The 25,671-nt window shown below is 40.1% G+C and overlaps 1 protein-coding gene across 5 annotated transcripts in view; it reads right to left on the bottom strand.

The window, feature by feature from the left end:
* Window positions 1–25,671, bottom strand: part of fhod3b (formin homology 2 domain containing 3b) — a 607,059-nt gene that overhangs the window by 158,610 nt on the left and 422,778 nt on the right. For all 5 annotated transcript variants that reach the window (XM_048611383.1, XM_048611368.1, XM_048611373.1 and 2 more), the window contains exons 8-11: window positions 24,275–24,386; window positions 12,811–12,905; window positions 5,148–5,291; window positions 423–670 (exon numbers count right to left, since the gene is read on the bottom strand). In XM_048611383.1, the coding sequence (XP_048467340.1) occupies window positions 423–670; window positions 5,148–5,291; window positions 12,811–12,905; window positions 24,275–24,386 (599 nt within the window). The remainder of the gene's footprint in view (window positions 1–422; window positions 671–5,147; window positions 5,292–12,810; window positions 12,906–24,274; window positions 24,387–25,671) is intronic.

The raw sequence follows: 25,671 nt of genomic DNA, 5'->3' as shown, positions 1-25,671 counted from the left end.
TGGATCACTATAATTGAGGACCTTCCAATCACTGGGCTAAAAGTTTCAACTTTACGTGCACGTGAAATATGCGTATTCGTCTCTTGCAGCTTTCTGTTGCACATGTCAATGAGTGTGCATAATTCCATCATCATGTCAGAACTGGCTGCAATTTGGACATTATCAGATTACGCTTCTGTGCCTCTGTTACATTATCAATATTTATAGATGATAGGTTCTTGAGCCTTTTTTGCTCTTTATAGCTGAACCTTGGTTGACCCACAATTTGTCTGCAGTGTGATAACTCATCCAAGAAATTACAACAGGATTAAAAAGTAATTTTAAACGCAACAGTAACTTGTGATATAGGATAAAACCACCTCATAAAAGGACCTTCAGTTAATACGGTTTCTGCACGGTGTTCAATTTTTGGCATCACTTACTTTTCGCTGAGATCATCATGCCTCTGGCCATTGGACATGAGGAAGTGTGGGCTTAAATGGCCAGGCAGGGCACTGCATGGACTTGCAGGGGCAGACAAGGAGCTCTTGATATTCTGCACTGAATGTCTTCGACTTCTCCTTCGTTCTAAACCACGTCGCTCATTCACACCGAGGCTTGATCTTCGCCGGTCCTTGCGTCCACTTAAAGTAATGCTGTCATCGTCACCATCTTCATGCTTCAAGCTCATCTTTAAGAGCAGAAAACACAATTTGTACGACTTTGTAAATGTGAAAATTCATTCTCAATTTCATTTGCTCCCCCTTGTGTAAACATTTCATTTTTCTCCCCCCCGTCCCCCCCAAATCACTGGCAAGATATGCATTTATCACCAACCCTAGTTACCTAGAGATGGGTTTCTAAACTACACCAGTTCACATGTTGAAGCTGCCATCATGAAGCTGTGTTGGTTTGATATAATTGCGTGATTAACTGAAGTATTAACAACAGTGGGATTGGGGAAGTTAAGATATTGCTAGGTTAACTCTTTCAATATGGCAGCCATGAGATAAAACTGTCAGTTCCAACTTCCAGATCTGATTACTTGGCTATTGACCACAACACCAAAATAAGCAGGAGCAGGAGTAGGCCATTCAGTGAGATCATGGCTAGTCTAATAAATCCACTTTCCTACCTTTTTCCCATTAACCTTGATTCCCATCCCGATTAAAATTTTGTCTATCTCAGCATTGAATAGGCTTTAATAATAAACCCTCTACAGCCCTTTGCAGCAAAAATTCCACAGATTCACCAGCTAGAGAGAAGAAATTCCAACCGAGTCAACCTTGACAATGTGATAAAAGTTAATAATATTATTTGGGAATGTCTCAAAATAAGGGGGAGCAGATTTAGGACTGAGTTGAGGAGGAACTTCTTCAACCAAAGGGTTGTGAATCTCTGGAATGCCTTGCCCAGTGAAGCAGTTGAGGCTACCTTGTTGAATGTTTTTAAAGCAAAGATAGATTGATTTTTGAACAGTAAAGGAATCAAGAATTACAGTGAGCAGGCAGGTAAATGGAGCAGAGTCCATGAAAAGATCACCCACGAACTTATAGAATGGTGGAGTAGCTCAATAGGCCAAATGGCCTACTCCTGCTCCTATTTCTTCTATTCTTATGTACAAAGTGCATCAGAGTAGCAGAACAGAGTACAAATACACTGTTACAGCCACAGAGAAGGTGGAGCAGAAGGGGGGAGGGGGGAAGAGGAGGGGGTTTGAGGGAGTGTCGGGGGAGGGACAGACAGAGAGATCAGAATTAATATATTTGAGAGGTCCGTTCAAATGTCCGATAACAGTGGGGAAAGCTGTTCTTGAATCTATTTGTATGTGTAATCAAACTTTTATAAGAATTCCAAAACCACTGCATCAGTGCTGCAGCTGGGCTATAAACATATCCACAGGCCATGTCTAGAACCTGGGCTATGTAACAAACCCAAATTCTAATCCAGTGACCTGATACCCAAATTACATTTCAAAGATCACATCAGAAAGTGTACAGTTGCAATCTTTGGTCATTGACCAGAGCCAGCTGATACTAAGTAATCTGTGACAAGATAAGAAATAAGGGGAGAAACAATGACTAACAGATTGAAGTGAATTTTATACTGGGTACCGGCATTGAAATAGGCTGTTCAGCCCAATTATTCTGTGCTGGTGTGTATTCCTCAATCAAGCCTCCTTTCATCTTTCCTCATCTACATCTACCATTGCAACCCATCTATTCCTTCACCCTGAAAGGTTTGCCTGTTTTCACCTTAAATGCATCTATATTATTCACTCTAACCTCTGCATGTGGCAGTGAGTTCCAAATTTTCACTACTCTTTGGAAAAATAACTTTCTTCTAAATTTTCTTTTGGAGTTTTTGGTGATTATCTTATATTGATGACCTCTAGTCGTTCTCTTCCCAATAAGTGGAGGCATTCCTATGAAGCATGAAGGCAAAATGGACAAAATGTTCTTGTGACACCAAGAGGGGCATTACAAATACAGCAACAGCTTTGGTACCTAGATAGACAAATACATTGGATTGAGCATTGTTCCTAACATTAGTGTCAATATTTGACAATGTAAACATGAAATTTAAATTTACATTTTGTGTTTTGTGTGTGAAACTATGGCAGATTTGTTTTTAGTTTCATTTTTAAGAGTTATTTTTCTAAGCACAGTAATGAGGAGTCTAGAAGCTTGTTTATATCTTTGCATTTTTAATAAGGGTTCATAACCCTTTAAGGGAAGAGCAGATGGGAGTAATGGTTTACTGTTTTAAAAAAGGAGAGAAAGAAAAACTGAGCAGTTGCCTAGTAACAGGGATCCAGCGACACAGTAATAGAAAACTACAGATGGAAGGTGGCAATCATTGTATGTGCATGCCAGAGAGTGGATGCAAGCACGCTGAACTCGTAAGAAATTCTGCAAGACTACTAGAAACTGAGTTTAGGCAACTCGTGTATTTGGTCAGAAATTGAAGTAATGGGGAGTTTAATCTGTAGTTTGCGTTGGGTTTCAGTAGAGATGCCAACCAAAGAAAAAGCAGCTCACAAATGCATAGAAAATCTCTGGAAGGAAATCGGTTGCAGTTGTGCCAGCCTCAGCAAGAAGCCTTCACGTGAAGATAATGGCAAATTTTCACTTGGATTTGGTATTTTCAAGCACAGCTGTAGGATGAAAAGGAATAGCTCAAGTTGGAGCCCTTTTCCATTGTTTGTCTGTCTGTAATGAGATCTCTCAAACTTTTCTGTCTAGAGTAATATAGTTCATATCTTTCCTTGTTTAAGAAACATTTTATTATGTGTGTGAAAAGTACACTGACAGACTCTTGTGATTATGTTCAGTAACTCACCTCTACAGTGAGCAGAGAACAAAGTTAAATGTATATTAAAGCCAGGTTTCAATCTGGGAGCTGACCTATGCAGTATTAACATCAAGTGGGATGGGAACACCTATGAAATAGAAGCTAAACTGTCAAAATTAACAGGATTGAATTTGAAACATTGGTTAATAGATTACTGAACCATCTGTGTATGTGTATGTGGTAAACAAAAAAAAAACAGCCAGGATGTTAGGCTAAGCCTGAACAGGAAATCAGGTCATAAACAGGAAATCCATCAGGCTATTGGAAGAAGAGCTAATATCAGACATTAGATAGCTGAGCTACAAGTAACGATGATAGGGTTTAAGCTTTTTCACACTGAAGAGGAGACCGAAAAGGATTTGATTGAGAGATTCATAATCCTGAATGTGATGAAACATTGAATCCCAAGAAACTATACCCTGACCTTAAGAAGACACTATGTGTATAGGTTGGAAACAATCTGACAGATCTCTGGGAGGGGGAAGAGGAAGTGGAACAAAAAGATCCAATAGGTTTATTGTACAAAGGAAAGGTTCACTGTACAGATTAGATAGAAACTCTGCAGAATATAAAAAGGACTGTCCATGTATTACATATAATTTAATCATAATATAATCTATTATATTTAACTTATTTATGACATAATTATGTATTATATGTAATGGAAATCGGTCATGTAGGCTATATTTATGGATTTATTTAAAGCTAACTGCTGCAAGATTTAGAGCTATCATTTTCAACTTATTTTAGAATTTTGAGTAAAACTCTCATTTCTTTCTATTAGAATGATGCTTTCTAGATCAAAAAAGTGCCCATAATAACATCAATAAAACAAAAAATTACTAATTGGCGCATCTAAAGACTTGAAGTAAGCAGGTTAGTCAATACCTGTGAAGAAAAAAAAAATGCAATTACTTTCAATGTGTACCTGTCAAGTATTAACCCATCATTTCTCAGTCAAATACTGACTTTTGTTCCCTTGTACTACAACTGTAATCCTTGTTATTGTTTCTCAAGCTTCATTCAGATTGAAATGACGTGGTGCATTTGGCAGTCATCCCTCTACGCATTTAATTGCCAATCTCTGTAGTCAAGAACAAGAATCCCAACTGAGAAATTTCAGTAGTGATATCTCATTCATCCATTTGTCGCATCCCAAATGTACCATCACAGCACGTACGTGTTATTCTGATCTGCGTGAGAATTACATTAGCACAAGCGTAGCAAACGGTGGAGCTTTGGGGGATAGTTTAGAAGTGTGAAAATCGGTCATGATCCCTGAGGCTGGTTGCTATCTAGGGACTCCTCTGTAAAACTTTCTAGTGGACGCCAACAATGAGCTTAACTGTGCCGTCCTCAATCAAGGCTCAATAGCTTTCTGACACTCCTAAACTCATACTTGAATAACAATCACTTGAGTGAGTTATTGCCAAGACGGATTATTGCAGCAGCATAAGACATGACGGGATTGGATTGGGGGATGGGGAAGGCAGGGGGGAGGAAGAGGAGGGAAAGAAGAGAGAAGTACCGGTTTGTATATTTTCATACATCTGATATGAACTTGGCCAGAATCTAAAGTTTTTTGTCCCAATCCAAAACCATTGCCTTTCTCAATTGCACAAATTATCAACCTACAAAGCTCAACAGAACACTTGTGAAATTTTGCATCCTTTGATAAAAGGCTAACTCTGTTCAAGCTGCTTACTGGAGACTGCACACTCTGCAGTTGCACAATTCTCAAACTCATCCTCCCCAGCATCTTTCTAAAAACAATGTAATCGTGCTCAGACTAATGCAAGAGTGTGAAACATTACCTCATAAATATTGAATTGTTCGAGCAGATCCAAATCAGTTCCTTTTTTGTTCAAGTGTCTCTGTGAAATAGCTTCCATCCCTTGTTCTTCCAGACAGTCCACTACATCATAGAAGGAATCTTGATCAGGCAAACCTGCCAATGTCTGGGAATTCCAACAAAGCACATGAATACATTCATTTCATGAAGAGAGAGAAACTGTTAAACACGAAGATGAAAAACGGATCCATTAAATAAAAACTAAAGGAGTTTTGCAGTCAGCATTTCGCACTACCTAAACAAATCAGTTAGACCAAACTTAGACAATCAAATGTCCTTACTTTTGTGCTATTGTGCAAGAGCTGGAATGATACAGCGTACAAAAACTTTATAATAAAGTGCTTGGAAATGTAGCTTGATTATCAGTCAACATCCATTTTTTGCATTTGTGTGAGATTTCTTTGTTCATTAGTTTAACCAGGTCACTTAGCCCTTCAATCAGGATTCATTATTCTTCCATTAAAATATCAAAAAAGGAACGTTATATGAATAATTTTATTAAATGTTAATGAAAGAACATCACTTCAAGGTAAAAGTTCATTTCAAAGCCGACAAAACAGTCTAGTTGGATAAATTACGAGATGCTGCCAGTTTAAGGTTATCTACTTGCCATCATTCTGCCATCCAGCACCTTTCTCATCACTGCATCCCTCCACCCATTCTCCACAGTTTATTATAAAATGGAATGTATGAATGAGAACAATGTTGAAGTGGCTAAAATGATCAAAGTACACAGGGAATGGGAATTGTTGCATCCTTTCGCTTCACACCAAGCTCCCTTGCCCTTGTTCAAATAGGAGTGGCAACAAAGAGTTGAGGGTACAGATTTCTGTGAAATGAAAAATTATTGTTAACTTTGGAATTTGGTGCAGAAGCAAAGGAGACACTGCTTTTAAATTGTTTTTTTTTTCCAGAATCCAGCAGCTGATAAGTATTCAAATGCATTAGTTCATTGAGCAGATAATATTTTATCCATTTAAATAGGGGAGTTAGGGAAACAATTATTGTATCCAAGTTTAGCTCGATTAGGAATAAAATTACCAAACCCGAAACATTAACTCTGATTCTTTTTCTTCACAGATGCTGCCAGACTTGCTGAGCTTTTCCAGCAACTTCTGTTTTTGTTCCTGATTTACAGCATCCACAGTTCTTTCAGTTTTTATTTAGCTTGATTAGTTTCAGATTAAATAATATTCTAAAATTAGAGGATAATTAGATAATAATTTGGTGTTCTTTCCAAACTGGAAACTTAATGAGATAAATAATTCATGATATTAGGGTGGCACGGTGGCTCAGTGGTTAGCACTGCTGCCTCACAGCGCCAGGGACCTGGGTTCAATTCCACCCTCGGGCGACTGTATGTGTGGAGTTTGCACATTCTCCCCATGTCTGCGTGGGTTTCCTCCAGGTGCTCCGGTTTCCTCCCACAGTCCAAAGATGTGCATGCTAGGTGGATTGGCCATGCTAAATTGCCCGTAGCGTTCAGGGATGTGTAGATTAGGTGGGTTATAGTGGGGTGGGTCTGGGTGGGATGCTTTGATGTTCGGCGTGGACTTGTTAGGCCGAAGGGCCTGTTTCCACACTGTAGGGATTCTATATAAAAAAAAAATTTATAAATTATGCTGACAAGATAGATGACGTGTTGCAGCTGTAGCATGAGAGCGCTGGTGGATAGCACTGTATTTGCAGGTGGTGTCAAGAAACCCTGGCTTAGTTATTGATCTGGAAAGCGGCAAGTTTTTTCAAGAGACATTCACACTGCTTCAGACAGAACTTCAGATCTGGTTTGTGATCAGGTCAGCAAGGTGTGATTGCATGTGAAGCAGACATGGGGACCCAGAAAGGGGGAATGGAGAAGCCTCAGTTGCTACATTTACCCAACAAAATAGATATTCTTACAGCTTGTGCAGACAGGAGCAGGGAATGCAAAGCAGATGAGTAAATTGCATGGCACCAACGTGCAGGGAGCCTGTAAAATGGAAGTAGTTCTAATAGGGGACAGTATAGTTAAGAGAAAATATACATATATTACTTCCTGCAGCCACAAATGTAGGTTCCAAAAGCTATGTTGTCTGCCCAGTGCCAGGGTTAAGACATCTCTTCCAGGCTGGACAAGAACTTGGAACAGCTGAGGAAGAATCCGGTCATCATATTTCACATGGGTCTGATTAAGAAAGAAGCTCTGCTAAGGAAGCATAAGCAACTAACGGCTAAAGTTAAAAAGCAGAACGACAAAAGTAATAATTTCTGTATTATTACCTCAGCCACAAGCAAATGGGTGTAGTGTAAATAAGATCAGAGTTGAATTCACAGTTCAAAGATTGGTAATGGAGAAATGGATTTTCATTCATGAGGCACTGGCTTATCTACTGGGAAAACAGGAAGCTGTACCATTAGGACAGTATTCACCTGAACAATACTGAGACCAGGGAAGTATAGGTTTGTTAATGGGAGCTATACAGCAGGTTTCAAACAAAAAAGTTGGGGAATGGTTTAAATGATGGGAAATGTAGCAAGTTAAAGAAAAAGGACAAGATAATAGTTCAGCGTAGCATTACAGGTATATTTTATTGAGACCGTAACAGGAAAGGGTAGAAAGTGAGAACTCAAGAGTGCATCAATATGGTCAGAGTAGGTAAAATGGTTTTAAACTAACAGGAAGGTTTAGATGATCCAAAGATAAAGTGGAATCAGCAGAAAAGGTTTTGGTGTGGATAAGGTCAAAAGTTTAAAATATAGTATAAAAGTAAAATTAAAGTCACTTCATTTGATTGCACAGACCATCCACAGAAGGATGAACTCATAGCCCAAATAGAAAGAAACGGTATAGATTAATCACCAACAGAGATGTGATTATGAAGGTTGGGAAACATACCTTCCAGGGTACACAACATTTTGAAAAAACATGGGCCAAATGGAAAAGCAGGAAAGGTAGTCCTGCCCATAAGGATGTTAGTGAGAAAGGATCTTGGCTCAAAAAAAAAATCAGGAAGTAGCATCAGTGCAGGCAGAGATTAAATATACTAAGTGTCAGAAAAAGAACTACAAAATGTTTATAGTCCTGGAAACAGTAGTAAAGCTAAAATAAGTAACTTTTAATGTAGGTAATATAATAGTTGTGGATTACTTCAATCATCATACAGATTAGACCATTCAAATCAGCCAAGAAGGTTGGGAAGATGAAGTGTTGTACAACCCTTTGAGCTTCCTTAGGATTGTGTTATGGAACTAACAAGGAATAAAGCTGTTTTACATCTAGTATTGTGTAATAAGACAGGGTTGATTCATAATATCAGATAAAAGATTCACTAGGAAGTAGTGATCATAATACTTGATTTCAAACTATTTCCAAATTTAAATACATACTCCAGTAATAAACAGGAATCTCAATTTCACTAAAGGTTAGCACTGGATAAATAAGCTGAAAGGTAACGTGGTAAATAAACAATGCGAACATTTCAAGAGACAATTCAAAACCTTCAATAGCTCAAACAAAACTCAAATTCACTTGTAGCACACAAAGTGAAAGGACAGCATTAGTTTATAAAAAGAGACAATGTTGCAAAGAATACTAAGTCTCGAGATTGGGAATGTTTGAGAAAGTGGTAAAGTTCACCAAAAGTCAGCAAAAAGGGAAACAGTAGAAGAATAAACTAGCCAGGAATACATGTATAAAAAATTCAAGCTCTGACAAAACGTGAGAGAGTAGCTCAAACAAATATTGTTTTAGAAGCAGAGACTAAAGAAGTTATCATGGAGGAGAAAGAAATGGCAGGGAAGTTGAACAATATTATGTATCTGTATTCAGAGTAGAAGAGAAGTCATATTCTGGAAATTACTTATCAACTAGGGGCTACATACAATGTGAAAATGAAGGTAATTAGTATCAGCAAAGAGTCAAAAAGCCACTGGAGGTACTCAAAAAGCTAAAAACTTTGACAAACCCCTAACATGTGATTGGGATGAGCTGGTTATGATTTTCCAAAATTGCCTCAATTTTGTAACAATTCTAGCAGGATCAGAAATTACCAAATATCATTGTTATTCAAAGAAGAACAGAGAGAGAAAAAAAAACTGAACTAGTGACCAGTTAGCCTGACATCAGCCATCTGCAAAGTGCAGGATTCTATTATGAAGGCAGTCTTATCCAATGCAGTTAGGAAAGCATCACGTGATTAGAACAAGTCAACATATTTTTACAAAAGGGAAATCATGTTGGATAAATTTACTAGATTTTAAAGGTTTGATTAATAAAGGAAATGTAGTAAATATTTTAATCAACCTGTTCAGATGTGGTATCACCTCAATCTGGAGCAGGTGAAACTTGAACTCAGCCCTTCAGGCCCAGAGGTAGAGACACTACCACTGCACAACGAAAGCCTTTCCAGTAGATACATCATACCAGGACTTCCAAAAAGGCATTGAATAACATGGCATACAAAGGTTCCGACAGAAGACAAGGGATCATGGAGCTGGGAGGGGTATATTAGCATGGATGGAGGATTGGTCAATAGACCGGAAATGGATAGTAGGGATGAATGAGGCACTTTCAAGTTATTGAAGATTATTGTGGCTATCGAAGGTTACCGATTTATAATTAGCAATAATAAACATTTTGGAATTCTCTGTCGAGAGGGCTGCAGTCATTCCATATGTACAAGACAAAGTTCAATAAACTATTATCAATATCATACTAATGATACCTAGTAGTAGGGAATAGCAGGGAAAAAAGAGGATTGAGACAGATTATGGATTGAGATCTAGAATGGCAGAGTAGGCTCAAGGGACGAATGGCCTATTGCTGCGCCTGAGTTTCAATAAGACAGAGCACGGTGTATTAGTTCGCAAATGATACAAAGGTGGGAAGAATGTAAGCTGTGAGGAGGACACAAAGAGGCTGCAGAGAGATACAGGCAAATTGAGTGAGTGGACAATGAAATGGCATATACAGTATCAATGTGGAGACCTGCAAGGTTATCCACTTTGAGCATAAGAGTGGAAAAGCATAATACTTTCCCGAAGATGTGAAACTTGTAAATGTCCGGTGGAATCCGGGTTGACGCAAAAAGTTAGCTCAGACACCATAAACAAATAGAATGGCCAAATAGTATCCTGGCTTTTATTGCAAGGCAAAAGTGAAGGTATTTGCTATATTTGTATAGGGGTTTGGCGGGCCGCTGAAATACGGTGTGTACTTTAGATCTCCGGTGTTTAAGGAAAGATATGCTTGCATTAAAGGTAGCACTGCAAAAACTCACCAGATTGGTTCCTAGGATGAAAGCGTTGTTTTAAGGTGAGAGGCTGAGTAAATTCGAACAACGTTTCCTCTACAAGAATGACATGTGATCTCATTGACGATCCAAGATTACCAATGAGCTTAACAAAGCAAATACTGAAATGTTGGTTCCCATTGAAGAATCTAGGACAAGGATGCACACTAAGTGGCTGGTCTGACGTGAGGAGAAATGCCTTTACTCAAAAGGTCATAACTCTTTGAAATTTTCTGCTTAAGGGATGCAAATGCACCCGAATGTATCTGAGGGTTAGATACAGTTGTCGTCTCAGAGAATCAAGGAATATAGGAAGAAAAAGCCAAAGATCAGATTGAATAGTGGAGTAGGGTCAAATGGGCTGCGTTCACATACATGCTCCCAACCACATAGCTTTAGCTTCAATAAACTTCTACAAAACTTACTTTTAAACCTGCAGGGAAAGGTGCGTAAATCTGAAAACAAACTCCAAAGCTACAACATATATTTAACCAATTTAATTTAAGTAGTTGGTTGGACGCAGGGAAAAGTCAGGTTTATTCCTGAATGATTCTTATAATTTTAGTAGACAGGCAAGTATCATCTATATCATAGAATAATAAAATGATAAAATCAGCACTGCAATATGCACAGAACAAGAACAGCATAATGGTACAGGGTATTTATGAGGTTATGCCAGTTGCACTTACTAGAAGCATTATAGAAATACCCTTTGGAATATAATCAAGTAGCCACAGATAATATTTAATATTCAAGCCAATGGATAATTAAAGTTTAAAGCACAAATGTACCAGCTGCCAGGCTTGATATCAGCAAACTGCAAAATCCAACAGAAATGATTCAATTGCTTAAGCTGCTTAATACTTTAATATATTAACCTCACCCATGACAATTTTATTTGCAAGTGGTATGATATTACATAGTTTTGTCCTTCATTGACGTGGAGAAGATGTTACAAGTTATGAGCTTCTCAATTTCAACCTTGCTGAAAAAAGACAAATTTGTCAAAGCTTTTTTAAATTGCACTCATCAGGATATTTTGCAACAATACCAATGGAAAGGAGATCAGCTTATATGGGAAATAACTGATTAGCTGGCAAACAGACAGAAAGTAAACATATACACATCGAGACTCTTTAAACTTCACTAAATAGGCATTCGGTCTGATTCCTCAGAGTAATGCCTTGACTACTTAGTCAACTTGTCTGGTTTAAATTTAAACAAAAATGACAGTTAACTGTCAGTCATCATGTAACTGGAACAATCTCCATGGCAAAGCCTCTATGAGTTAGAGGCCTCTTGCCAATCAAATAGCACACACTGTCTATACAGGTCAAAATCCCCTTTGCATTGGTGATGAATGCAAGACAAAAGCATTGATAAAAGTCATTTTCCACATTACACGAAGTTCTCTACTACCAAACTATTACAGACTCTCAGTTCCTTCATTCCTATTACTATTTCGGGAGTTTTGTTCATTTTTAATTTTTCATTCAACCATTGGGATATGGGTGTTACAGCATTTATTGTCCAATTCACTCTCACTGAACAGTACATCACATTCTAGCTGCCCATAGGCAAACAAGCTATTCCCAAGTCTCTTTCGAAGCTCTTAGAGAATCATCTCCACTCTAGGTAATGTTCGTAGTAAATTTCTTTAACCACTGTCATTATCTCTGCCTCTCACTCAGTACCTTCCAATTCTCCTCCATCCACCTCAACAAGCCCAAGATTCGAAAAGAATTGAGGGGCATCTTAGGCACCCATTTACATCACACTACTGGGTGGTGCCAAGGTCAATCATCTCTGATCCTGTTTAAAAGGGAATACCTTTGAATTTTAAAATTATATTTTTGGATAATAGCTGTAACTTTATCAACATTCAGTTAAAAAATTAAGAGAGAATGGAGAGGAGCATTAAGTGGGTTTCCTAATGTTATAACCCAATCACCTTTATTGCTAGATAGAAGAAAATATCTTTCAATTTTATTGAAAATAGGATCAAATCACTAATTGCTCCGATTACCCTTTCAGAATTGGTGCACATTCACCCGGCTGAGGTGCACAGACGTAAATCGTTGAGGTTCTAAGGGTTTTAGAATAAACTGCCAAGATGATGATGAAAACCAAGAATGAGAATTTCCAAATTCTGTCAAACGTAATTACAACAGGACCTCCATTAACCCAAATGCAGGGCTCCTTCGAAACTCAGCACAATTAAGCAGACAGCGAAGAAGTACAGGAATGCATCTCGTTAGAAATTATCATCGACTGTCAGCTTGTCACTTGGTAGCAGACCATTCATGACATCACTGGACAACCGGCTCACAAAATTCAAATAAATACTGCACAAACCTTATTTATTAAAGTCATTGCATAAACGAGAAGCTCTGTGTCAATCCCATCTTTTTCGTCCAGTATTTCCATAATGTTTGACCATGCTCGTGCACCTGAACAGAAAGATTACAAACAACATGTTAACCCTATATCTGCTTCCAGAATGCCACCTAAGCTGGAGACCCTGCTCCATGAATTTGTACAAACCAGATGCAAAGACTTTTCTTGATAGCTTATTTACAGGAGGTCTGTATTACAAACATCTGCCTCTCAACTACCGATGACAGTGACCCTGCAGCCTTTATACTCTTGATTGACAGGCAAACTTATATTAAGCCAAATTAACAGACAATTACACTTATACGTGAAACTAATAACAAAAATCAAATGCTCAAAGCAAAATTAGATTTAAAATGCCATTGTTTGACAGAACATATACGGTCAGAGTCTTGGAGTCGTACAGCACAGAAACAGACCCTTCTAACAAATTAGTCCATGCCAATCAAGTTTCCCAAATTGAACTAGGCCCTTTTGACTGTGTTTGGCCCTTATCCCTCTAAAATGTTCCTATTCTTGCACCTCTCCAAATTCCTTTTAATTGTTGTAACTGTACCTGCATCAACCATTTCCTCTGGCAGTTCATTCCACATATGAACCACCCTCTGCATGAAAACATTGCCCCTTAGGTCCCTTTTAAATGTTTCTCCTCTCACCATAAAAATGTGTCCCCTAGTTTTGAACTGCCCCACCCGAGTGAAAGACCTTTCCTATTCACCTTACCTATGCCCCTCATGGATTTTAATAAACCTCCATAAGGTCACCCCACAACCTCCTCCACTCTAGTGAAAAAAGTTCCAGCCTATCCTATACCTTTAACACTCTATTCCCGGCAACATCCTGGTAAATCTTCCTGAACCCTCTCCAATTTAATAATATCCTACCTATGGCAGGGTGAGCAGATCTGTCCAGAACATTTGTGGAAAGTTGGGCAAAAACTAGGGGGCCCCTGTTGAGATATTTGTATCATCTACAGCCATGGGTGAGATGCCGGAGGATTGGAGGGTGAGTAATATTGTGTCTTTATTTAAGGAAGGCTGTAAAGAAAAGCCTGGGGAATATAGACCCGAGAGAGTCTGACGTCAGTGGTGGCTAAGTTGTTAGCGGGGATTCTGAGAGATAGGATTGACATGCATTTGGAGAGGCAAGGGCTGATTAGGGATAGTCAGCATGGTTTAGTACGTGGGAAATTGGGTCTTAAACTTGAGCAAGTTTTTTTGAGAATGTAACCAAAAAGATTGATGAGGGCAGAGCGGTAGACGTTGCCTACACGGACTTTAGTATAGCCTTTGACAAGGCTCTGCATGGTAGACTAATTAGTAAAGTTAGATGACGTGGGATTCAGGGAGAGCTTGCCAACTGAATATAAAATTGGCTTGACGGTAGTAGGCAGAGGGTGGTGGTGGTGGAGGGTTGTTTTTCGGACTGGAGGCCTGTGACCAGCGGTGTTCTGCTGGTATCAGCGCTGGGTCCACTTTTGTTTGTCATTTATATAAATGATTTGGATGAGAATTTAGGAGGCATGGTTAATAAGTTTACGGATGACACTCAAAATTGGTGGCATGGTCAACAGCGAAGAAGGTAATTTAAGATTACTAAGCGAGTGGCAGATGGAATTTAATTTGGATAAATGTGAGGTAATGCATTTTGGTAAACAAACAGGGCAGGAGTTGTACAGTTAATGGAAGGGCCCTGGGTAGAGTTGCGAACAGAAAGATCTAAGAGTTCAGATACATAGTTCTTTGGAATTTGCTTTTATAGGTAGATAGGGTGGTTAAGAAGGTGTTTAGCATGCTTGCCTTCATTGCCAGGGCCATTGAGCATAGATGTTGGGATGTCATGTTGAGGTTGTACAAGATGTTGACAGACCACCTTTGGTGTCTCTGCAAGGACTCCTGCGTACAGATGCAATCACAGACAGGAGGCTGACAGTTGTATCTACTGAACCCCTCCATTACACAGGCCTGTTACTGGCTACTTAGCCCAGGCTCTGGAGCAGGTCCACAAGAAGGTCCTCCAATCCATTCAACCCTTCCACACTGGGTAGACCAAAGATCTGGAACATGGGCCAGATGAGCAAAGAAATCTCGAGCAGCAGCCCCCTTAAAAAGTGAAACAAGGGCTATGCCTCTCATGGCCTGTGGTAAACACAAGTAACCTGAACCTCCCATTGCAAAGGACTGCAGCATGCAACACGCTCCACGCAACATCCCCTTTAGTAAGAGGGAGGCCTTCCACCAGACAGCCCCGGTAGCTCCAGGCAGCAAGATGGAATGTCATGTCATGACCGGACGGTTGGAGACTTGCAGAAACACAATATCTTCAGCCTCAGTGGCCTAGTGCCAGTGCGTAGGTCTAAGGTTACAGACCATACGTCTCATGTTTCACTGGGGTAGTGCAGTGGAAATCAGGCCCCACTAATCCTGGGGTCATCACAATAGTTAAAAATGTTTTGAGTGCACATAAAACTCCAAAATTTACCTGTCTTTTTGAACGCAGATTGACAGAAAGCATAGACCAAGTTTCCGCACTTAACCATCACTACAATTTATTACAAATAAATAGATTCTAGCTACAAGTAAACAATATGAACCACTGACATACAGCACTCTCACTAAAACTGTAACTGCATTATAAACACCACCCTACAGATACAGGCCGACCCAAAGAAAAATGGGTGTCATGGGTAGAAGGAAAGGCTGGAAGGCAGTTCAATGTTCCACGTTGAGAGGATTTACTAAGGTGACCCTTTTCCTGGTCAAAACTTGTGCCTCAGTTTTCTTCCTCCAGGTATTTTCATTTGTTTTGTAGGAGATTCAGTGACTGATTCACATTTGTAAAGTCTCTGACCTATTGGTTAAGAGCTACAATGTACAGCAACCAATTTTGGGGGAGAGGGGGTGGAAATAAATTGGCTTTCTTCACTCGGGAGGTGGTCTTTGTTTAATTGCAGTGAAAAAGGACACCTTCCTTCCTTCCTTTTTGGAAGTCTGATAGCTTCTAACCAATCGTTCACACCCACAAGCTGTTCAGCTACTGGAGCCAACCACATGGTTGTTGGCGGGCAGAAGGTCTTTGTCAGACAGTTGATCACCATTCCATAGGCCAATCAGCTGCTTGTTGCTGGCCTAATTTCCATTCATACCGACCCTTTAGCTCCACCTTGTCTGTGACTAAACATCCCTCACTGTTTTCATGCATTTGTTCAAGCAGACGCTTAAAAGCAAGTTACCAACACTCATTGTAAAAAAGTGCAACATCTCTTGTACAAACCTTGGTTTTTGAAAACATTTCTTTAATAATTTTGGTCCACAATCAAAAATACAATAATAAAAAGATGTGGAATTTACGTACTTTATAATTGGAAATAGTCCTGAAAGAGTAGGGTTTATCTATATTCTTTACTAGGAGAAGTACAATCATTCTTTTTATTTCAACTTCTTTTTCCTAGTTCGTTACTATAGGAAACTGCCTTGGAAACAATTTAATCAAGGGTTTCTCATTGCCTTGTAGTTTGCTCACCATTTCCCTCAGTTTGCGTTTCAGTGTATTGTTAGCTACTGGCCCTCATGTGCTCATACAAGGCCACAGTCAGGTCTGGTTTTACTCTTGAAGCACTTGCATTCAATTACTTCACTTTCTTTCCTATTTCCTCCAGATCTCTCATCCTCAACTTCAACACCAAGTGAGCAGCTGATTCCAAGGGCACTCTGGAACTAATTGTTTAGAAGTGAGGACAAGGCAGGATCAGGGCAGTTGGGTTTCCTGTTTTCCCTTGCCTGACAATAGAAGCATCTATCCTCTGTGTGATGGCAGGCTAAGATAAAATAACCACAATCAAGCAGTGAACTGACCGCATTGGGAACACATGTTGTTTAACTTGCCTTGTGATTAATATCACAAGGGCTACTTTTTACAGAATATCACAAAATGCTGTGGTATAGAAACATTATAGAGCCATTATTTCTGGGGATTTCGGCCTTGGAACTCAAGCACTGCCTCTACCAGTGTCCATTTCCCAAACAATCAGTATCCTCTTCTCACATAATAGAGATTGTCGCTCCCCTTGAACTTGGTATTTTGAGGTTCTGTCGTGATGAGCGCAAGATGAAAAGCTTTGAAAGCATGTCTTTTACATAGCCCTCAGCAGAACCCAACTTTTATTTTTCTTATCAAGTGTCGAGGGGAAACAAGAGGGTTAAAGGGAATGAGTGAGAGAAAATTAGACAGGAAAGTAAAACGCCATGTATTTATGTACTTTGTTTAGAACCATCGGATGTGAACCACAGCGCTTCACAGTCAATGTAATACTTTTTTACAGGTTAAGTCACAGTTGCAATGTAGGAATTGTAGCAACAAATTTGCACATGGCAACCTTCTAAAAACAGCAATTTGATAATGATCAATGTTGACTAAGGAATGCATATTGGCTAGGACACCAAGGATAACACCCCTGCTTCTCACGAGAGATTCTGTGTCTCTATATTCATGTCTAGCTGTTGACATATCTGACAGTGCAGCACTCACTCAGAACGAGCTGATAGAATTTCCTTAACCCTCTGTGCGGAGAGACAAGAGAAAGTTAAGGGAAGATACAAGAGACATTCAGACTTTGGAAGATTTTGATTAAGTGAATAGGAAGAAACAATTTCCAGGGTGCTAAGGAAGGGTCACTGGACCCTAAACGTTAACTGATTTTTTTCTTCACAGATGCTGCCAGCCCTGCTGAGCTTTTCCAGCAACTTCTGTTTCCGTTCCTGATTTACAGCATCCCGCAGTTCTTTCAGTTTTTACCCAGGGCAGGAGGGTTGGTAATCATGTCATAACTTTGATTTTTGACATAATTTTGTCAAAGGAACCCAAAGGGAGGAAAACCATTTTTCTTGTTCAGTGAGTTCTAAGCTTCTTGAATATACTGCTGGAGATGGATGAATACTTCAAAAGGGCAATTAAGGAAGAAGTAGAGAGGAGTTTAAATAGATGTTTCTATGAGCTGGTACAAACAGTGGGCCAAATGTCTTCCTTCGGAGCTACGTTCGTCTAAGATCCTCAGTTTTGATGAAATTCACAGCCATTGTTTTTAAAAACACTTTTGTATGTGGATTCTTAATCCGCGCAAACCTAACACCACTGAGAAGAACCAAGTCTCATTCCCAGATTCACACGTGGTCAGTGGATATGGCACCAGGTGGCATGAACCCTTACAGCGACCACTGAGCCCTTTGGTTGCCACACCAGGAAGGTAACACTCTGCTGAAGAGCAACTTTCTGCAGTTGTGTGGAACAGCCAGTCAACTGGAACAAGACAATGTCATTAACAAATGGTTGCAGATGTACTGCACAACTGGGGTCTGTTTGCCACAAACATGTACTCTCTTGGGCCTTTGAGGTCAGCAGGATTGCTGCACAAGAGTCAAGAATTCTGCAGAAATGTCATTAGTTTCTCCAATTTCGTCCAAAAATAGCCACAATTGTAGAAGTGCTCTGTTGGCTTCCGCACATTTATTGAAACCTATTTCATCATCTTAGAAAAGCTTCGGTTTGGCAGGCGTCGCACACAAAGGAAACAGGCATGCATTTTTGGAGGGAAAGAGAGAACGAGTGGGATCAAGAGAAAGTGCAAGAGGGAGAGGAGGAAGGGGGAGAGAGCAGGAGGGAGAGAGAGAGGTTGCGGGGGAGCGAGAGCGCAGAAGGGAAAATGAGAAAGAGAATATTGGAAAGGCCAGAAAGCAAATGCTAATGATTGTAGCTGAAAGCCACATCTGTGGAATGCCAACTCATTTAATGCTCAACGGAAAGAATATAGTTAGGTCATCAGCAATCTTTCAGCCAATTTGTAGCAACCTCAAATCCACATGACTGTTCGAGGTGAAAGAAAATGACGTCTTAAAAAGAGCAAGTTGTAGCCCCGTATTGAAGGCTTCAAACGTTCATAATCCAGGATTCTCATCCCAATCTTTTTTTATGGAAGATATAAATGACTCTCTGCATCGAACGCTATGACCAAAGATGCTGGGAGACGTTCCAAATTTTTAGGTTCTCTACATTAAGAATATATTCAAACATTCAATTACAGATCACTGGGTGGAATGTACAGACATGTGGAAAAGATTCTTCCAGTTCAGAACTAGAGGTAAATGCTCAGTGGGAAATACTGCCTCCCAAAAGGTTTTTTTTTCTTGAAGTTAGACTTGGGGGTTCCTGATATGCTGTTTGCCATGTGAATGGATGGGAATCATAAGTTATCAAGCCTTTTGAAGCACTATCTCATCTTGGTAAAACATCCTGCAAAGCATTTTTCACCAGCACAGAAACCTGAAAATATCTGATCAGCAACATAATTAACATTGTCTCTTGCTATTAATGTACTTGATTTTATATCTTTCCTAACAATGCAGATTAGGACCGACTTTTGTCCTCCCATTCCCCTTGTATCGGGTAGTGGATCTGTGGAAACATTCATTTTTCCATTCATTTAGGTGGGCCTATGTTACCCATCCCTAATTGCCCTCACAAATGAGTTAGCATACTGTCTTCATTAACCACTGCAAGTGGTAGCTAAATTCACTCTTGTCAGAGAAACTCATTGCCTGGTGATTGTGGAAGTGTGAATGCTAGTTGTCACTTATCAGCCCAACACCAAATGTTGTCCAGATCCTACTGCAGGGGTGGCATGGAATGTCTCATTACACAAGTTGTGAAATGGAACTGAATGTTGCACAATCATGAGTGAGTAAGGTCACTGACATACGTGATGATGATGTGTGGGACGAGGATGCTGTCCTATGCAACTTTAGCAGCGATCACCTGGGGCTGATATAATTGGCCTCCAACATGCACAACCATCTTCCTTTGTGCAGGAGTCCAACTAAATGAGGAGTTTTTCCCAATTATCATGGACTTAATTTTACTAGGTTTTCTCAATGCTGCAGTTTGTCAAATGCTAGTCAAGGGCAGACTTGCACATCTTGCCTTTGGACTTCAGCTGTTTTGACTGTACGTGGAACCAAGGCTATTAGAAGGTTTGGAACTTTGCGGAATCCAAACTGAGCACTGGTGAGCACGCTATTGGCGCTCGAGTGCTGTGGTTTGCATTATTCAGGACCCATGTCATCACTTCTGAGGTGATGGGAGATGCAGTTGCATCTTTGGATGCAAATTCATATTCCACTGGCATATGGGGACAGCACAAGAGTATCGAGTTGACTTAGAAGATCAGCAACCACCTTGCTGAACAACAGAGATAGCTTGATGGCCCAGGTGGACTCTTTCAGTTCCTATTTCTTAAGCTCTTATGATAAACAAAATTCGCATGCTTCTCTGAGCCCCGAGACCTCACAAGCTGAGCAACAAACCTATTGGAGTGCCATCACCTTCAGATTTCCTTCCAAGTTAGACAACGCTCTTGAAGACATCCTTTCTCGTGCATTCAGGTCTAAATCTTGGAATTGATATAATCAGGGGAATATCGTCACGACAATGTAGTGCTTCAAGAAGAAGTCCTATTCACTTTCACCGAAAGTTAAGAAGCGTGTCCTTGTCAACATCATTATTTCTCATTAACAAAGCAGATTGTTTAGATTGTAATACTTAGGCCAGCTGGTCACAGAAACTCACCTCAACACCTTACTTCAGATCTGAGAACAATTCTGTGCTGGTTTCTTGGATACCCATTCTGTCACTTCCTCTCTTTGATCAGGGACTATTTGCAGAATGGTTGCTATTCTCAAGTAGAACAAAATCGAGTGTGAAAGCACAAGAGGCCATTCAACCCATTTCCTTGCTTCTTTCATATAGCAATACAAAACTAGCCCTAATGCCCCACATGTTTCTCATAGCCCTACAACTTCCTAAGTTTCTAATAATCATCCAATTTTGCCTTAAAATGCAATGTTCTTTGTCTCAACTAACCTCTATGGCAAAGGATTCCATCATCACAGAAAAAAAATTACTCCTAACCTTTCTCCTTAACATTTTAGTGAGTCCTTATCTCTAACTCCGCAGCCACTAGAAATAATCTCTCTTTCATTCACCACTAAAATAATCCTTAATAATTAAACGCCAACTAAATTGTCTCTTAGCTTCTTAAGTGGAAAGGGGGCTACTCAGTCAGGTTTTTGACTCATTATTAGGCAAATATTGTTACTTTTTTCTGGCGAATCTACAATGCACATTCCAAGGTTTTAATGGTCTATAACGGGCTGTTCAAAAGTACACATGGTAGTCTCTCTATAGTCTAACAAGCATCATGTACAAAGCTCTGGGGTTTTCAGCTGATACTCATGCATACTCAGCTGTAGTACTGAGTACAGTTGAGGGCACCGTATTGTAGGAAAGATGTGAATGCATTGCAGAAAGTGAAGATATGATTTACAAGAATTGCTCCAGGACTGGGAAACTTCAGTTATGAGGACAGAGTGAACAGGTTAGGATGGTTCTTCCTGGAGATGAGAAGGCTAAGAGGAGATTTCAGAGAGGTTTTCAATATCATGAACAGGCAAGATAGGAGTAGATCGGGAGAAGCTGTTCCCGCTTGTTAGAGAAGAAAAGAACAAGAGGGTGTAGGTTTGAAGTGATGTGCAAAGGACGCATGGGTGATCTTCAAAAAACTTTTCACACAGTGAGCAGTTAGGGTATGGACTGCACTGCTGGAATGGGTTGGCAGTCTTATGGGGAAAGGCACAAGATTGGCACCAGGGAATAGAACCGGCATAGGCATGATGGGCTGAATGGCTTCTTTTTGCGCTGTAACAAATAATTGATTATGTCCTACTAACTGAGCCTAACCAAATACTACGAGCTTCATGTGCTATTTTGTATTATTAGGAAGTGTGGGCAGTCATTTATGATCACAGCAACAAACCTAAAGGACCTTGTGCATCAATTTGTAGGGAGCAGTAGGCTCTTGTTGCACAGCTGCTTACCAGTAAATACTATAACATTTGACTTAGAATGGTGCATTGAATAAACAAGGTGGTCAGCTTGAAACAAATCAAGTAAGTGACAGCCTTGAGGATGTCTGGTATTCATGATCATTGAATTCAAATTCCACCATCTGCCTTGGCAGGATTTGCACCTGGCCCCCCAAAATATTACCTGGGTCTCTGAATTAACAATCCAGCTATAATAACCTGAGGCCATTGCCTCCCCCTAGTTGAATTGCAGAGCTGGCTGGAGGGCTGAAAGGCCTACTCCTGCTCCTTTTTTTAAATGCCCTGGTGTCTCTGTATACACAAGAGCACACTGCGTGCCTGAAGCATTGTTAATGAAAGAAGAAACACCTTCCAACTGGAACAACAATGCTGTGCACAGGTCATACTTTCTCCATTGGCAGGTTGGCAACAGACATGGGATAGGCAGAGGGTGAGCACTGAAAGCTTCCAGTAACCCAAAAATGCTACAGCTGTTGGGTGTTGGTGCCTGGAGTAAATTACGGGTTGCAAAGGTTTAGATCCATCTGCCAAATAACCCAAGCAACCGAAACAAGCAATCCCTGAAGTTCAGATTTATGACATCTTCACTAATTAGATAGCAGCACGTAAAGAAAGCTGACTTAAGGCCCCTGGGCCCTGAATTCTACCAGGATAAACCAGAGAATTTAAGAACCATAAGCTCCGGGATATCAGACATTGGTCAGGGAGCCACCACAAAAACCTGCCACCTCTATTGTGGTAAAATGTCCACAGCGGTTCACAGGAATGTCATAGAACAAAACGGGGCACCAAGCCACCCAAGTATTTACAGGTCAAGTAACTGAAAAACATGGTCAAAGAGGTAGTTTTTTTTTTTAAAATGGCAGTGCTGAAGTAACTGTTGCCAAAGGTGGAGTGAAAAGGGTAAGGATGGACAAGAGGGCAGAATCGGGAAACTCAGAGATCAGAGGGTTGTAGGGGCAAACGGGGAGGGGTGAGACCAAGATGGATAACACAAAAATTCTCAGATACAGAAAGAAGCACTTCTGTTTGGAGTCAACAGCCTTTAACATAGTGATTGCAGGAATCACAAAAAAGAGTTTCCAAAGTTGATTTTTTTTTGTTCTGCATCTTGCCTCTGACATTCTGTATGTGCTTATGAGACCATTGGAAAATTTTACTAGCTCCTTTCTCTCCCCTGAAGTCAGAGGGTCTGAAGAAGTTGTATGGCTATATCAAAAGGATGTCTCCCCATTTGCTATATTAGTGAAGGGACTGGAACAGCAAATGGCAAAGGAGGGGAGTGTGAAATGGTTATTTCATAAGTATATAATCCACAGTACTACATATCATAGAGGATTCCACATGGATTTTTGAGAAAAATCTGAACAAAAAAAGGTTCTTAACTGAAGAGACCGATAAGCGAAGTGTTCTACTGCAAGATGATCTATAACTGAAATCACAGCTATAACTTGCAACATATCACCTTTAAACCAACATAATATCCCAAGCATTGGCATTATATAATGTGTATATCTTGCAACCAGAGTGGCAACTATTAAAGATAAACATAGTAAAATCTTAATACAAGTATAACACCGGTTAATCAATTTTGCAATTGCTGCATCCAGCAGCCACGAGTAACTGTTCAGATTATTTACTTTTTTTAAATACAATGATGCCCACCAAAAATATCATACTGCTTACAGGATAGATCCTAGCATCTGGCAATGCACAGCACTCATGGGGAAGAGTTGTCAGTGCTGGGTAAGTTTTCCCATGGTCTCTCTAGTTGTAGAGTGAATAAAAAGGTCTGGCTCGATAACATTTATAAAAAGATGGTGTTGTCAGTAGTCTGGAGCAATAGTGGCTTCAATACATGGGCAATGCTGCTTGAATCCAGTCTCTAAATTTAATCCACCTCTTTCAATATTGTAAGAATGAGAATCAGATCACCGGGATAAGCAAACAGTGCCCTTTGCCAATTAAAACATGGGAATTTGTAACTAGTTTAGAAAGATAAAAGGTATTAAAAGACAACTTCAACGGGTCAGCGGATACATTTGTCAACTATCCCCTCTGTAGTTCTTTGTTCCCCTCTGTTACAATCCTGTGCCTGGGTGACAATGTATTATATACGAGCCTAATTGTACTTGACAAAAGAAAGCGTCAGCAGTGACAACACTATTTCTGAACAGAATGGAGATGATTGGGTAACTTCCCCATCAATGAGGTCTGAAGGCAATGCCGTAAGGACCTATAATTTTAGTAATGGGCAATGTATTCCATTTAAATAGACACTATGAACTGCTGCAGTGTGGTGCTTAAGTAGACTAATGTGCTGAGCAAACACAAGTTGTTTGATTCATTGGCTAGTGGAGTCATGTCAGTGGACACTCTAGCGAAGGGACTGGATAAAGAATAGAACATTGTTGCAAATAATTAGTACATTCTTAATGTCAAATAACTGAGCAGAGGGGGGAATAGAGTATAAATAAAACAATGGCACTCACCCCTCTTGTGATCCACTTTAGTGACAGCTTGGATAAGCAGCGGTGCATTTGTTTCAGTATATTCCACAAACACCAGCAGCAGCTTCAGGGCTGTCTTCACCACCAGGCGGAACTACACAGCAAACAGAGATCAAGAGAAATGTTGCTCCAACTTCAACACGGGTGTAAGAACTTCAATTTCCCTCCTTGCACAGATACTGTGTGTAGAGCTCAGTCTACATTCACGCAAAATGCCATCACGTATCAACATTAGCTTACAGAAACAAAAGCAAGGCAATTGATAGGATACAATATAAAAGACTACTGCATAAGAGCTTGTGGTGTTGGGTGGTGGGGGTGGGGGAGGGGGGAAAGTTTTAGCTGACTAAAGGAAAAAGTGTCTGGATAAATGGGTTGATTATGTTTGGCAAATGATAACTAGTGGAGTGCCACATGGATCAGCAGTTGAGTCTCAATTATTTACAATCCATATTAAATGATCGCGATAAAAGGGATGATTGTGCGATCAGATTTGGCAACAGTACAAAGGTGCATAGGTAAGTAAGCTGTGGGAAGGATGAAAAGGGAAATGGCAGTCTAAGTGAGCTGGGAAGAAATTTGGAAAGAATTGCATTTTACTTTGCTCAAACCTCCTCCCCAGAATTCAGTCTGGATTCATGGAAGGTACCCAGCAACACTGACTGCTCATTTCTCGACACTGTCCAAATGAAATATTGGCCTTTCTTACCGCCCATACCCAACGCCCCAACCCACCAACACCAAGGGAGGTATAAAAAAGTTTTGGTATAATTGCAGAGGGCATCAGTGAGGCCTCACCTGTAGTATTGTGCACAGTTCTGGTCTCCTTATGTGACAAAGCTTAGACTGGAACTGGAAGCAGTTCAGAGAAAGCTCAAAAAGGATTGATCCCTGGGGTGAAAGTTGTTCTTGAGAAAGGATTGAGCAAGTTGGGTCTATTTTCATGTAAGATTAGAAGAAGGATATATGATCTTGTTAGATTGTATGATTGAAAGGGGGGTGGTGCATTTTGAAAGGGAAGATGTGAAAAAATGCTTCCTGTTCTGGAGAATCTGGAACTCAGGGCACATTTTAAAGATAAAACGGTTCCCATTTAATAAGGAAAGGAGGAGGAATTTCTTCTCATAAAATTCTAAGGATTCTAAGAAAATAACATTGTTCTTCATAATCCCCTTTCAGAGGTAGCAGTGGAAACCAGGCCACTGAATAATTGAATATACTCATAGAATCACTGAATCCCTACAGTGTGGAAGCAGGCCATTCGGACCATTAAGTTCACACCAACCATAGAAGGAACATCCCACCCCACTATTCTCTCTCTGTTACCTGCATTTCCCATGGCCAATCCACCTAATCTACGACAACAAGGGGCAGAGCTG

The sequence above is a fragment of the Rhincodon typus genome, chromosome 2, assembly GCF_021869965.1.
Source record: "Rhincodon typus isolate 14 chromosome 2, sRhiTyp1.1, whole genome shotgun sequence".
NCBI classification, from domain to species: Eukaryota; Metazoa; Chordata; class Chondrichthyes; order Orectolobiformes; family Rhincodontidae; genus Rhincodon; species Rhincodon typus.
Note: the sequence above shows the minus strand (reverse complement) of the source record. Positions and strands in the feature narration are given on the sequence as shown.